This window comes from Eulemur rufifrons, chromosome 16 (assembly GCF_041146395.1).
Source record: "Eulemur rufifrons isolate Redbay chromosome 16, OSU_ERuf_1, whole genome shotgun sequence".
Taxonomy (NCBI): Eukaryota; Metazoa; Chordata; class Mammalia; order Primates; family Lemuridae; genus Eulemur; species Eulemur rufifrons.
The window spans coordinates 3,351,981-3,366,605 of NC_090998.1; the positions used below are offsets into that span (position 1 = coordinate 3,351,981).

The window sequence follows — 14,625 nt, forward strand, 5'->3', positions numbered from 1 at the left end:
GAATAAATGGCTAAATACATGTCTTTGAGACAAAAGGGCCTTGGTTTGAGATCTTGTCACTTACTAGCTGCATGACTGTTGGCAAATTATTTAAATAAGCTCCAATTTCCTCGCCTGTAAAATGGGGATAGCAGTTGTCCTTAACCTACAAGAGCCGAGGAAAGAATTAAGTAAGAGTGCACGCAGTGCCGGGCCTTTTAGCCCTGAATAACTGTGAGCTAGGCCTGGGAAGGCGGAACATATTCAGGAAAAGCGGCGAGCTGTGATGTTTCTTTTCAGCCCCTTTCCTAGACTACTCTCCTGACGTCCTAATTGCCACCCCCGCAGAAGCTCAGAATTAGAAGCGTGCAGGTAACTCCCCCTCCATTACTGGAATTTCTTCCGTCCAGCCTCCGCTGGAACCGGTTAGCGTGAGAGGATCCCCTCATTTCGCAAGACAGCTTCGGTTTTGTTCATGGTCCCCTTGCCCTCGTTCCCCATCCCGAAGCTGTTGGGCCAGTTTGTTTTCGCCTGGGACAGAGACAGTTTCTGGGGCGCGGCATGCTGGGGGTTGGAGTCCGAGCCCTCGCGTTTGCTTCTACAGGGCAGCTGAGCCGAGAGCTGAGAAACTACAACTCCCGGAGTGCTCCGCGCCTCCGGGAAGCCGCGTGTCTGCGAGCGTTGTGGGCTCTCCAGAGATGTCCGTGCGGGGTGCTGGCGCCGGCGGTGAGGGGTTCGGCTCGCAACAAGGAGCGCGGATCTAAGGTGGTTCCGGCAAGTGCCGTGGGGCCGGAGAAGCTCGGGCCAGGTGTTCCAGGGATGCGGCAATTCTGCGAATCCGAGGTGTAAGCCGGTTCCCCGGGTGCAAGGCCAGCCCAGCCTTTGTTTGTTTTAGATGCGGCCCCTTGGGTAGGCTTCTCCAGGAGTCGAGCTCGGGCAGGGTTGTGGGCGAGGCTGTAGCGCTCTCTGCCTTCTCCTAGGCCACTCGGGGAATCCCGGCGTCTCCCGACCCGCGGCCACGCTGACGTCTGAGGAGAGAGGCCCCGAGCCCGGCCCGGCTATGAAGAGCGACTCCTCGACGTCTGCAGCCCCGCTCAGGGGGGCCGGGGGGCCCCTGCGCAGCAGCGAGCCGGTGCGCGCCGCCCCGGCCCGGGCGCCGGCCGTGGACCTGCTGGAGGAGGCGGCCGATCTCCTCGTGGTGCACCTGGACTTCCGTGCGGCGCTGCAGGCCTGCGACCGCGCCTGGCGGGGCCTGGCGGAGGAGCCGGCGGGCACGTACGTGCTGGGCGCCGTTCATGTCGGGGTGCTCTTGGGAAGGACCTCAAGATCTCAGGATCTCTGTCATTCTCAGATTGCTCACGAGGAATTTCCACCTCGCTTTCATGAGAGGTTTCTCTCTGAGAGGCCCGTTGCACATATTGTGCCCATTTCACGGAGGAGGAAACCGAGGCACTGTACAATGAAGTGGTCAAGTTGCATAACAGAGCTTAGTGGGAACCCACAGCCAGTTCTTTGCTCCCTGTTCCAGGGTAGAATGGCATGATGGGGAGGTTGAATGTGTATTAAATTAAATTCTGTCTGCAAGCAGGTGGCGGAAGTCCTCTCCTAGGTGACACCTTCCCACTGTCCCCAAGTTGTTTACTCTGACTTTGGCTAATGATGGGCAGTGGGGCCATTGGCGGGGGTAGTGTTCTGGTCCTATGAGAGGATTGGATTAACACATTAACTGCCATGTGAGATGTATTTAACTCAGGCTAGTTTTGAGCCTGGGGCCTCGTGAAGCATAGGAAGACTCAATTCTCTGAAACAAACTCAATAAGTATTTGTCAGTCACATACAACTCAGTTGACGTGCAATGTGAAAATTGATTCTAGCGCCACGAGAGTGGCATATAACTCACACACAGAAAAACAAAAAATAACAAATTTTTCATTAAATTAGAAAGGATCATTTTGTTTTCAAAGTTTTTATTCTGTTTTTGTAGTAAAACACCATGGCCCAGGGAAAAGTTTTTTTTTTCCTGGTGTGGCAGTCAATGTGTTGAAGAACCTGCAGAAAGCCTTGTTCCTGTAGTGCTCTTTCTAATGGCACCAGCCTCCTTTGGCAGATGATGGTGTTTCTCTGTAGATTGTAAAGTTTGGTTAGACCACACGAGGGAGGTGGTGGGTAGAATAATCAAAGCTGACCACAGAGAAAGATGAACTGTGTTTTTAGGGTGCCGGGTGTGGGCTTGTTGCAGTGAATGCTGAAGGCTTTGCTTCTGGATGTCTGGAGAAACCATACTAGGTCGTGCTAAAAGGCCAGCTGTGGGGTTCCTGTACCTTCCGCAGTCAGCCAGACACCTTGCTCCAAGTCTGTTTCTTCACTAAGCAAACCAGCTCTTTTTTGCCCCACACACCTGTGCTGCATGTTGTCATTTCCCCCTCAGGATTACCCTTCCTGTTCATTTAAACTTGATTTCATGGATACAGACGTGTGTTTGGCAATAGCTGATTTGTCTCTGAGAAGTTTACGGGAACTTCTAGCAGTCCATTATGAGGGCCACCAGAATACTAATGAGAAAGAGAGAGATGACGGCTGCAGAGTTGGGAGCTGGAGAACGGTCCCAGGGTGGGTGTGGGAATGGAGATGGAGGGGAACCACTTCTAACCCTAATTGGTCTTTCTGCTGACAGTTCCTTGGAGGTGAAATGCTCCCTGTGTGTTGTGGGGATCCAGGCCCTGGCAGAAATGGATCGGTGGCGGGAAGTCCTCTCCTGGGTCCTTCAGTATTACCAGGTCCCTGAAAAGCTACCCGCCAAAGTCCTGGAGCTGTGGTAGGTCCTTGTTGCTGACTCATTGGATCGGTTCAGGAACAAGAGGATTTTCACGTCCTTTGCTAAATCAGGATCTAATACTTCCTCTCTTCCCCTTCCCTACCATTTCCTTCCAAATATAATTCTTTCCCCCCACCTTTTTTCAGACCACAAAACAGCAATAAGGATGAGGAAGGAGGAGTTTAGGAGTGGGTAGAGGAAAAGAAGAAGAGAGGGGACACGGAATAGGAGTGAAGTGAGACGACAGTGGACAGAGCTGAGAGAGCTGTTTGTTATTTCCTAGGAATTTTTAAAAGAAACTTGCGTAGTGTTTTCCATAACGGCTGTGCTAACTAACATTCCCACCAACACTATGCCAGGTGTTCCCTTTTCTCCACATCCTTGCCAACACTTGTTTTCTTTTGTCTTTTTGATAATGGCCATTCTAGCTAGAGTGGAGTGGTATCTCATTGTGATTTTGATTTGCATTTCCCTGATGATTAGTGATGTTGAGCATTTTTTCATATACCTGTTAGCCATTTGGTATGTCTTCCCTCCTCCTCCCATCCCCCCACCCCCCGTAACTCGCAGTATGGTATATCTTCTTTTGAAAATTATCTCTTAAGGTCATTTGCCTTTTTTTTTTTTTTTTTTTTTTTTGAGACAGTCTCACTCTGTTGCCCGGGCTAGAGTGCCATGGCGTCAGCCTAGCTCACAGCAACCTCAAACTCCTGGGCTTGAGCAATCCTCCTGCCTCAGCCTCCTGAGTAGCTGGGACTACAGGCATGTGCCACCACGCCTGGCTAATTTTTTCTATATATATATTTTTAGCTGTCCATATAATTTCTTTCTATTTTTGGTAGAGACCGGGTCTCGCTCTTGCTCAGGCTGATCTCGAACTCCTGAGTTCAAACAATCCGCCCTCCTTGGCCTCCCAGAGTGCTAGGATTATAGGTGTGAGCCACCACGCCTGGCCCATTTGCCCATTTTTTAATCAGGTTTTTTCTTTTGCTGTTAATTTCCTTATATATTTTCTAAATCAATCCCTTGTTAGATGTATAATTTGCATATATTTTCTCCTATTCTGTAGGTTGTTTCTTCAGTCTGTTAATTGTTTCCTTTGCTGTATAAAAGCTTTTTAGCTTGATGTAATCCCATTTGTCTGTTTTTGCTTTTGTTGTCCATGCTTTGAGGTCTTACTTAAAAACTCCTTCCCTAGCTCAATGTTATGAAGTGTTTCCCCTATGTTTTCTTCTAGTAGTTTCATAGTTTCAGATTTTATAATTAAGTCTTTAATACATTTTGAGTTGATTTTTTTTTTTTAATATGATGAGAGGAAGGGTTCCGGTCTCATTCTTCTGTATGTGGCTACCCATTTTTTCCTGCACCATTTGTTGAAAATCAGTTGGCTATAGGTATGTGAATTTGTTTCTGGTTCTCTATTCTGTTCCTTTGGTCTATGTGTCTGTTTTTATGCCACTACCATGCTGTTTTGGTTACTATAGCTTTGTAGTGTATTTTGTCTTTTTTTAAATTTATTTCTTAGTGCCATATTTACTTACTTCCTGTTTTGTAATATATTTTGAAGTCAGGTAGTGTGATACCTTCAGCTTTGTTCTTTTTGCTCAGGATTACTTTGGCTATTTGGTTCCACATGAGTTTTAGGATTATTTTTTCTATTTCTGTGAAGAATGTCATTGGTATTTTGATAGTGATTACATTGAATCTGTAGGTCACTTTGGGTGGTGTGGACATTTTAACAATATTAATTCTTCCAATCCATGAACATGAGATATCTTTCCATTTATTTGTATCCTCTTCAGTTTCTTTCATCAGTGTTTTATGTCTTTCTTTATTTATTTTTCTTGAGACAGAGTTTTGCTCTGTTGCCCAGCCTTGAGTGCCGTGGCGTCAGCCTCTCTCACAGCAACCTCAAACTCCTGACTCAAGCGATCCTCCTGCCTCAGCCTCCCAAGTAGTTGGGACTATAGGCACACACCACCATGCCTGGCTAATTTTTTCTATTTTTAGTAGAGAGTGGGTCTTGCCCTTGCTCAGGCTGGTCTCGAACTCCTGACCTCAAGCAATCCTCCTGCCTTGGCCTCCCAGCATGCTGGGATTACAGACATGAGCCACCATGCCCAGCCTCGTCAGTGTTTTACAGTTTTCTGTATAGAGATCTTTCACCTCCTTGGTTGAGCTTATTCCAAGGTATCTTTTTTTTTTTTTTTTTGGTAGCTATTATAAATGGAATTGTTTTCTTGATCTCTTTCTCAGATAGTATACTATTAGTATATAGAAATGCTGCTGATTTTTGTACACTGATTTTGCATCCTGTAACTTCACTGAATTCATTTATTCTCATAGTTTTTTGGTGGAATCTTTAAGGTTTTCTACATATAAGATCATGTTATCTGTAAACAGGGACAATTTGACTTCCTCCTTTCCAATTTGGATGCCTTTTATTTCTTTCTGTTGCCTAATTGTTCTGGCTAGGACTTCTAGTACTATGTCAAATGGAAATTGTGAAACTAGTACTATGTCAAATGGAAATTGTGAAAGTGGGCATCCTTATCCTATTCCTAATCTTAGAGGAAAAGCGTTCAGCTTTTCCCCATTCAATATGTTAGTGGTGGGTTTGTCATAGACAATTCCTCATTGTTAACAATCTTAGCATTCCATAGGGAAGGACTGGGGAACACAGGGGAGGGGTTGGACAGGAGAAGCATAGTGGTTATGAGAAATAAACCAACTGTGGAGCACTGAGTCTTCTCTTTTGGGGATTGGGTTATTTGGGGCTGCAGTATTCTTTTATACAGCAAAATGCAAGAGCCTGGAGCTGTGCTGGATGTGGTCAGTGCCTGGCTCCAAGACCCAGCCAACCAGGACCTTCCAGAATATGGAGCCTTGGCAGAACTTCACCTGCAGCGGGTCCTGCTGCCTCTGGGCTGTTTGTCAGAGGCTGAAGAGCTAGTGGTGAGCTCTGCAGCCTTTGGTGAGGAGCAGCAGCTGGATTTACTCCAGGCCATTCACACAGCGAGGCAACAACAGAAACAGCAATACTCAGGCTCTAAGGAGGCCCAGAAGCTAAACCAGGAAGGTAGGACACTATCCCTCTATGGCTTCTGCAAAGTGGAGTTGTGAGCTTTCCCTACACCTTGGAGTCCATCATGATATTCCTGGGAGTTTGGGAGCAATTCTTTGTATGAGTAACTCTTGAATCACAGAATAGGAAGCCTGTTGAGTTGCTCAACAAGGCCAAGCCCAGACCTCTGAAGTTGGCAATGGAAGGAGATGCTCCATGTGGGGGCGTGTTGCTGGGTCTTGTCTCCTGAAAAGTCACCTTCCCCTTGGGGTCCTCTGACTAAATTTCTTGCCTCCAGCATGCTGGCCCCGGTGTGATGTTACTCTTCCTTTAAATGCTGGCCCCAATACAGACACAGTGGAGACATGCTGGGGATAACCAACAGAAAAAAAAAAAAACTAGCATGGTAACTTGGTAACTTGACTTTATATATTCAGCTTGGGGGCTCCCTGCCCAGCCTTCTGTCTGCTTTCACTTACTAGAGCTTTGAGTGCTCTCGTCAATGATTGATGTATACCCCTGCCTGCTAGAGTGCAAGATGGCTTCTGTAGGGAAACCACTCCAAGACCCGACGCTGTACGCCTGGCTGGCATTGTATGAGGGCTCCTATGCAGGGGTGGTCTGGGGATTGTGTTATCAGAGGGGACTTTAAAGGTCGTCTACTCCAGACCCTTTTCCTGGTCCCTGAATCCTTTTAGCCCCTTTTCCTTGAGTGATAACCTAGTCTATGTGTGAATACTTCCAAGGACAGAAAAGTTACTATTTCCTGAATTTTTAACTATGGACAGTTCTGTAGGAAAGTTCTTCCTTATACTGAATTTAAGTTTTTCTCCTGGTAGTTTTTACTCACTGATTGATCCTGTTTTTTCTCTTGGCAGCATCATAGAATAGGCCTATTCCTTTTTTTTTTTTTTCTTTTTTACATGAAAGCCCTTCAGCTTAATTAGGAGACTGTAATTCCTGTTCTCCAAAGTATTTTTCTTTGTGTGCTTCAGAGCACAACCTGCTGAGATAGAATGACTTCTTTGCCAGCAGGTTGTTGTCTTTGGGGATGACCAGCGGCTGCCCAAGCCTCCTGCCCTGCACTTCCTGGGGAGGCGGGGGTGAGAAAGGGGTTTGATGGCAATCCAGGCTGTCTATCAGGACTGGGCCTCACTGGTTCTTGGGTTGGTAGTGTTCGTGTTTATATTCACAATTCACGACTTGTGAATGCTTTACTGTATGTATTAAGGGCCCTTCATTTCCCTGCATTGTTGTGATAATCAGAACTGTTGCTCTATATAACTCTGTGCATGCATCTTAGCCCAGAACATAAAGAATGCTATAAAATAACGAGGCCATTAAAAAAGAAACCACATATGCCAAGTTTACCCAGCTCATAGTTGTTGTCTGTCAAAGTCCTCTCCTAAGGCAATGGTAGTCTAGTGGTGTGGTCTGTCCTTAAAACATTTTTGAAGCTTTTGAAATTTCCTTCAGAACCACTTTATGAGCTATGTGAGAAAATCATTCTCATTCCCTTTTGCTCAAGTCTTATAAGCAAGCTTAGAGCTCAGAATCAGGGGAGCTGATTCCTCTGACTTCCCCTGAAGCTGTCCTCTCTCTCTGGCCAGGTGCTCTCTCTCACAGGTTCCTGTCACTACTGACGTTGGTTCGCCAGCTGTGGGACTCTGCAGTGAGCCACTTCTTTTCTCTGCCCTTCAGAAAGAGCCTCCTGGCCGCCTTGATCCTCTGTCTCTTGGTGGTGAGGTTTGATCCAGGTGAGTGATGCAGCCTCCCTTCCACCTTCCCTGGGATAGGTGCCTGTGGGAGTAGGAGCTCTTCAGCACGCCACCAGGGGGCCCTGCTGGGGATGGAGCTTCCTCCTGTGACATCTCCCCAGTCACTTCTGCACGGAGAATTGCTGCCCTTGAGCAAGAGTTGGCGCCACTTGCAAGGAGAGACCCGTCCTAGAGTCCCTGAGAGCAGTCTGGACAGTCTTTTCTGCCCTGTTGACCCCCCGACACTGGCTGGGTCATTTGGTCAGGTACTTTTTCTAGGGGTGAACTCTGACCAGAACCTCAGAATTAAAAAAACCTTCCCCTCATTGTAATATCTATAAAAATTGTTAATTCAAAATATATTAAATCATTGATGAAATACGCATACATTTTAGAAAATATGGAAAATAGAGAAAAGCATAAAGAAGAAAACAGAAATCTGCTACTGTAATGATTTAGATATTAGATATTTAGATATTATAGGCAGTTGTGTGTTGTAAATATGCTCTCAAGCATGGCTTTACATGGCTAAATATTTGACTATATGGAAACTTCCATGACTGATTTAACAACCCCCTGTTGTTGAACATTTTGACTATTCTGTTTTCTGCCTCACTGTGAAGTAGAAATGAGCTCCCTAAGTGGTATTTGGGAACAACCTGGTCATTTCTGGGAAATTAATCCCTCAGGTGCATAAGCACTGGACCAAGATTAGGTGCTCACTCCGTTAGATTTTTAGCATGTGTGTTACTCTGTGTGAATTATGATCTAATCTCTATTCCTCTCATGAATTTAGACTTATAAAATTACAGACCTTTCAAAACTGAAGGGAAAACCGCAAACCCTTATCTAGTCCCTTCATTTTCTTTCTTTTTTGGTTGAGAAACCAAAGAGGAACCAGAGAGGTAAAGTGACTAGCCCAGGGTCACACAATTTGTCTATTTTTAAAATGGCCACTTCTTGACTTAGTCTTTAGACCTTCCCTCCTTCCCCGTTTCCCTTTCTCCTACTGAGCTTTTTCCGAGTAGCTCAGGGCTGTCCACTGGACCCTTTGCTGAACAGGCAGCAGGAATTCCTTCCGAATAGCTCTGTGTGCTTTACAGAAGTGTCACCAGTTAGCTCTCAGAAATGCTAAGGATAGTTGGTGTTCAGTCCTGTCTACCTCTGACTTTCTACTTTGTTCCAGAGACTTGATAAAAATTTAAATTCTTTAGTTTCATAAACCCCAGTCTCCTAGTGGGGACAGCATGAGGCCATTTGAGCCTGCTGTTTGCAAGACTGCTTGGAGCTCCTTCCCCAGGGGTCCCTGAACTCAGTGGCGGCTGGACTCATGGTGCTGACGCAAGGGCTGGGGAGAGCCTGTGCCTGGGCCTCGGTCGAAACTTGGTAGAAAGATATCTGAGTGTAGATCGTCAATAGCTTTTTTAAAAAAGTAACATTTTTTCCTTTTAAGAAAGAACTATACATTCCCTGTAAAAAAAAAAAAAAATCAGTTATTTAAACAAGGAATACAAACTCAGTAGAATTTTACTTTATTTTACCTTCAATATAATTAACTTATGATAAAAATAGGTATTAATAATACTGTCATTTGGCTCCAAATTTAAAAGGTACAAAAAGGTATAACATGTAGTGAAAAGTCTCTCTCAAAATTCTTCTCCCTAGCAGCCGCCACTTTTACCTGTTTCTTTTTTTCTTTTCTTTTCTTTTTTTTTTTTTTGAGACAGAGTCTCACTTTGTTGCCCAGGCTAGAGTGAGTGCCGTGGCGTCAGCCTAGCTCACAGCAACCTCAAACTCCTGGGCTCAAGCGATCCTCCTGTCTCAGCCTCCCGAGTAGCTGGGACTACAGGCACGCGCCACCATGCCCGGCTAATTTTTTCTATATATATTTTAGTTGTCCATATAATTTCTTTCTATTTTTAGTAGAGATGGGGTCTCGCTCTTGCTCAGGCTGGTCTCGAACTCCTGACCTTGAGCGATCCACCCACCTCGGCCTCCCAGAGTGCTAGGATTACAGGCGTGAGCCACCGCGCCCGGCCTTACCTGTTTCTTATGGAGCAAAAAGATTGAATTAAAACTTAATACATTTGGATCTTTTTCTTAGCAATTTTAAGGTCACTGTAAGGAAAATATATCCCAGAGAATATATCCTAGAGAAAGTAAAATTCTCATTATTGGGGAGGATGCAAATTACATTAAGCACCAAAATATGCTTTAAAAAGATGATGCCTGATCCCAAGGTGGTAGTGTTTCTGACGGGTGGGAGCTGATGGGGGGAGCCGATGGAGGGGAGTGATGGGGGGAGCCATGGGTGGGAGTCAGCAGAGTGAAGAGGGGAGGAATGTTCACAGCAGTCGTCCTGTACCCTGCAGCGTCTCCTTCCTCCCTGCCCTTCCTCTACAAGTTGGCTCAGCTCTTCCGCTGGATCCAGAAGGCCGTGTCTTCTCGCCTCTACCAGCTCCGTGTCCGGGACTGAGCGGTCTTCCCACGTACTTGGACCTCGCCGCCCTCCCTGCCCGCTGCAGCAGAAGCAAGGGGGCCCATCCTGCAGGAGTGGGGCCAGCCTGATTCCAGAAAGAGCCCATCTTGTCGGGCGTGCTGTGTCTTGCTGCCTGGGTGCCCTCCCCTTTGCACCCCACTCTGGGTGGCCTTGGTCTGTGATGTGGAAACAAGTGGGGTCAGAGGGTGCAACTCCCCCAGAACAGCACTGCCTCACACCCAGAGGCCCCTCACAAGGGAGGGTTTGGGAACAGGGACTGTGTCCCTGAAACATTCCACCTTCTTGGCAAAGGCAAGAGGATGATTGTTCAGGTCAGGGTGTTGATGGAGCTGGAAGTTCAGAAAAAGCCTGATGGAGTGACCCTTGGCCTTTCACGTCCTTGAAGAACCATGTCTAAGAATGGCCCCACAGGGCAGTACCTTAATTAGCTGAGTGAGATCTGAGAGGGCCTCTGTCTTCTCTCCCGTGCTCCTCTCCACAGAGCGAGTCTAATCATGTATTGGGACCCTGTTCCCGTGGTCCACAGTGGGCTCAAAGCTGCTTGAGCCCTCTCGCTGTTCAGACTGGGCATGGCTTTCAGAGCCACCTGGGGGACTGTTGAAAACAGTGAGCCTGCTCAGCTCATATCATGGGGTAAGGTGATCTTGCTGGCTGCCTCTTGGTCTTCAGCTCAGTTTTCCACGTTATAAGCAGCCAAGCCCTGCTGTTACGCTCGGCATCTCTGCCCACTCTTTCCCTCCCTCGTGCTCTGCAGACTTGTCCCAGGCTGCTTCGCCAGCTTCTGCCTGCATCCTGGCCTCCTTGGTGCACACCGCTGCAGGTTCCCCACTTTCTATGCCCTGTTGTCCTAGTTATGTTCTGTTGTTTGTATAATGCCCAAATTTTTCTGCTCACGTGGCCTTGAAAAGTAGGCCAGCTCAGAGGCTGCTGAGCTGAAAATGGAACTGAGTAATCAGGTGAGCTGGGAGGGGTGGGGGGCAGGGCAGAGGGGAGACATGGGTTTTGAAGACAGTGAACGGTAAAACCTTAGGGGAGGAGGCAGTGGGGCCTTAGCATTTAAGGAGTTGAAATGCTTCAGTGTTTTTTCTCACTAGCCGCAGAATCTTACATGTTTCTGTGCAAGTAAATGTACAGCACTACTGTGCTGTCAGGATTGTGAAAGGTTCCCAGCAGGGCCAGCCTTTCTGCAGCCAGAGGCCAAGCAAGCCGCCCCATACCGGGGACCTCAGTCTGATGCTGCCAGCCAACAGTGTCTCTTTAGAAGAATGAATAAAGTACATCAGCTTCACTGGCCCTTAGAATTCAGTCCCTAGGGCATGGCCCAACTCTGTAGGAAACAAATCTATGCTTTTTCATATCAGCCTTTAAATAGAGCTTAGAACCTTGGGGAGAGAAAGGGAGTCAGGTAAGATTTGAAATCCCTCCTACGGAATGATTTCTTAAAATGAACATCTGGTCCCATTCACTGCTGATACTGGGCACGGCTTCCCATGGCCCACAGGATAAAATCCAGATTCTTTTCGTGGAATTTAAGGCCCGTATGTACCGGTTTTGTCTGACACCTCCACTCTGATGGGAGGCCTCTGCTCGGCCAGTCACTCAGGACAGTCTTGGCCAGTCCTGAGCACCGGCTGCTCCCTCGGGCCTCTGTGCCTTAGCTCATGCTGTTCCTGCCCTTGGCCTACGGAGCTCCTCAACCTTCCAGACTTACTCAGGGAATCCTTTCCAACCCTTCCAGGCCACTGTTTCACATCCCTTTTTTGGTAGTGACCACCTGGACTTACAATTTTGTGAACTTCATTGTTGCCTCCAGTAACGGTGAGCTCTTTGAAGTTGGGGAGTGTAGCTGTCGCAGCGTGTAAGTCCCGTTCAGATCCCTGCTCTCACATGCGTGACTGTTGGAGAGTGGTTTGCCCTTCTCAGCCTCAGCGCCCTCATCTGTTAAGTTCTTGTCTCATAGGCACTGTGGGTGAGTCAACGAGATCGTGCTTATGACGTGCCCCGAGTAAGCTCTCGTGAGTGGTTGTGTCCCAGTGCCAGCTGAGTGCCCAGGAGGTAGGAGGTGCTCAGAGGTGTTTAAGGGAGTAGATTGGTATAACTGACGTGACAAGAGGTCTGTGTACTTGTGGTGAGCTTGTGGGGTTTTCTGTGGTGCAACCCTGAACATAAAGAGGACCTGATTATGCCCAGTTCACTTTTCTGCTCTCGCCTGGAGTTCGCCAGTGCTGATCTGTGTGCAGGCCCTCCGGCTGCTGTTTTAGGTGTATCCAGAGCTCTGCAGTGCTGTCTGGCTACCAGCCCCAGCTCCCTGCCTAGTCAGGCAAGGAACTCAGAACCCAAACTGCCCTTGTACTTTGACCTTTTCGAAGAATGTAGGCTGGTGCTCAAATCAGTCATCAGCCCTGGGCTTCATGAGGTCAGAAGCGAAGGGAGGGCTTCCCTGTTGGACTCACACATGCACCGTCCAATATGGTAGCCATTCATCAAATGTGGCTTTTGAGCACTCGACAGGAGGCTGGTCCAAGTTGCGATTCTGTAAATGTAAAGTACACACTTAGATTTTGAAGTCTTAGTACTAAAAAATAAAAGGAAACTCAGTAATTTTTTATATTGATTGTATGTTGAAATGCTATTTTGCATATACTGGGTTAAATAAAATCTATTAAAATTATTTCATCTGTTTCTTTTTATTTTTTTAGTGTTGCTCCCAGAACGTTGCTCGCATTCCATTTCTATTGGACAGGGCTATTCAGCACACGCGGCACACATCGCTGAGTTCAGAGGGGGCTGGAGGCCGGAGGAGCAGCACTGCACGGTGGGATTTTGCAAGATGTGAGATCTGGAAAGATCATCTAGTGCAGATCGTATACTATTTCAGTTGAGGAAATTAAGCCCCTCAGAGGTGAAGTGATTTGCCTCAGGTCACACAGCCTGAATAAGACCAAGGTCTCCTGACCCTTGGGTCTGGTAGTGTTCATTTCACTACACCTTGATTCTGCCTCACTTGCCCTAAAAATCCTCACTTTCTGACACTCCCTGGCTAAAGTCCCCCACTCTTAGTATGCAGATGCATCTGGGAGGGGTAACTTCAGTTGGATTAGTTCATTAGTTCTACAAGGTCCTGAAGAATGCAACATAGAACAGATATTTTAAAGTTTAGGGGTGCTGAGGAAAGCAGGAACTGGTAATCTTCTTGTTCTGTGGTCAGATGGGAGGCTGGTGGAGGATGAAAGGGAGAGGAAAAATTATGCTACCGTGGGTGAGCACAGGGGTGGAGGTGGGTGGGCAGCAGAACAGATGGTGCTTGGAGGACGATGTAGGGTTCTGCTTCTAGAGAGGGGTTGGAAGAGACAGGAAACAGTTCATAGCTTCGTGCAGCTGATCCCCACTCTTTTGCATGTATGTGTTTACATATGTGTGTATGTAGACCATTTAAAAATATATTAGTTTAACACATCTGATCCAGAATTCAAAAGTTACAAAAAGGGTATTGCATGGAAAAGAAAGTCTATTTTTCTTTTTCTTTTTTTTTTTTTTGAGACAGAGTCTCACTCTGTTGCCCAGGATAGAGTGAGTGCCGTGGCATCAGCCTAGCTCACAGCAACCTCAAACTCCTGGGCTCAAGCGATCCTCCTGTCTCAGCCTCCCGAGTAGCTGGGACTACAGGCATGCACCACCATGCCCGGCTAATTTTTTCTATATATATTTTTAGCTGTCCATATAATTTCTTTCTATTTTTAGTAGAGATGGGGTCTCGCTCTTGCTCAGGCTGGTCTCGAACTCCTGAGCTCAAATGATCCGCCCACCTCGGCCTCCCAGAGTACTAGGATTACAGGTGTGAGCCACCGCGCCTGGCCAGAAAGTCTATTTTTCTACCTCCGTTCTCCATCCCCCACTCCTGCCCAGAGGCAACCACTGTTGCCGATTTTTTTATCCCTCCAGGGATATTCTCTGGTGTTAAGCTTTTCTTGCACGAATGATAGCATACCACACACACAACACACACGGTGCCACACTTTAAGAAAAACTTCATCAGTCTTGGGTGTTTGTTCCCTATCAGCACATGTAGAGCTGCCCATTCTTACTGGCCATGTGTTATTCCATTGTGCAATAGAACACAGACCGTATACCTGGTGCTCTTTCCCTATTTACTGTGTTGAAATCTCTCTACCCTTTCCAAAGCCTAGAAGCACGACAACCCCAAGTTTAAGATTAACAGTCATGGTCAGACCTCTTTACTGTTACTTTTGGGCAGACACTAAGTAGGCTGCTCAACCTGCTGGCAGTCACCACCACCGTCTTGGGGAGATAAGAGCAGGCCATTGCACACTCTGGACGCCCAGTTTCTTTCTAAATCTGGAATGGCATTTGGGCAGCCTCTGCCATCCAGTTAAAGCATCCAGAAATGGCAGAAAGGGAAAGGCCTGGCATAAACTGCAAGTAGGGCACCACCTGTGACCTCACCTTCTTTTCTCCCTCCTTGCACGGAAAAGCCTCTAGGTTAATGGAC

At 47.1% G+C, this 14,625-nt stretch overlaps 1 protein-coding gene across 2 annotated transcripts; it reads left to right on the forward strand.

Annotated features, from left to right (window-relative positions):
• The first annotated feature begins 711 nt into the window (after positions 1-711).
• On the forward strand, positions 712-10,151 carry PEX26 (peroxisomal biogenesis factor 26). Of its 2 annotated transcripts, XM_069489867.1 has the most exons (6): positions 712-824; positions 960-1,254; positions 2,654-2,794; positions 5,578-5,873; positions 7,469-7,615; positions 9,988-10,151. In XM_069489867.1, the coding sequence occupies exons 2-6, from the start codon at positions 1,040-1,042 to the stop codon at positions 10,089-10,091; spliced, it is 903 nt and encodes a 300-aa protein (XP_069345968.1). In that variant the 5' UTR covers positions 712-824; positions 960-1,039; the 3' UTR covers positions 10,092-10,151. The 2 variants fall into 2 exon arrangements, with proteins under 2 accessions (XP_069345968.1, XP_069345969.1); XM_069489868.1 differs by lacking the exons at positions 7,469-7,615; positions 9,988-10,151 and adding an exon at positions 6,157-6,264.
• Positions 10,152-14,625: the final 4,474 nt, after the last annotated feature.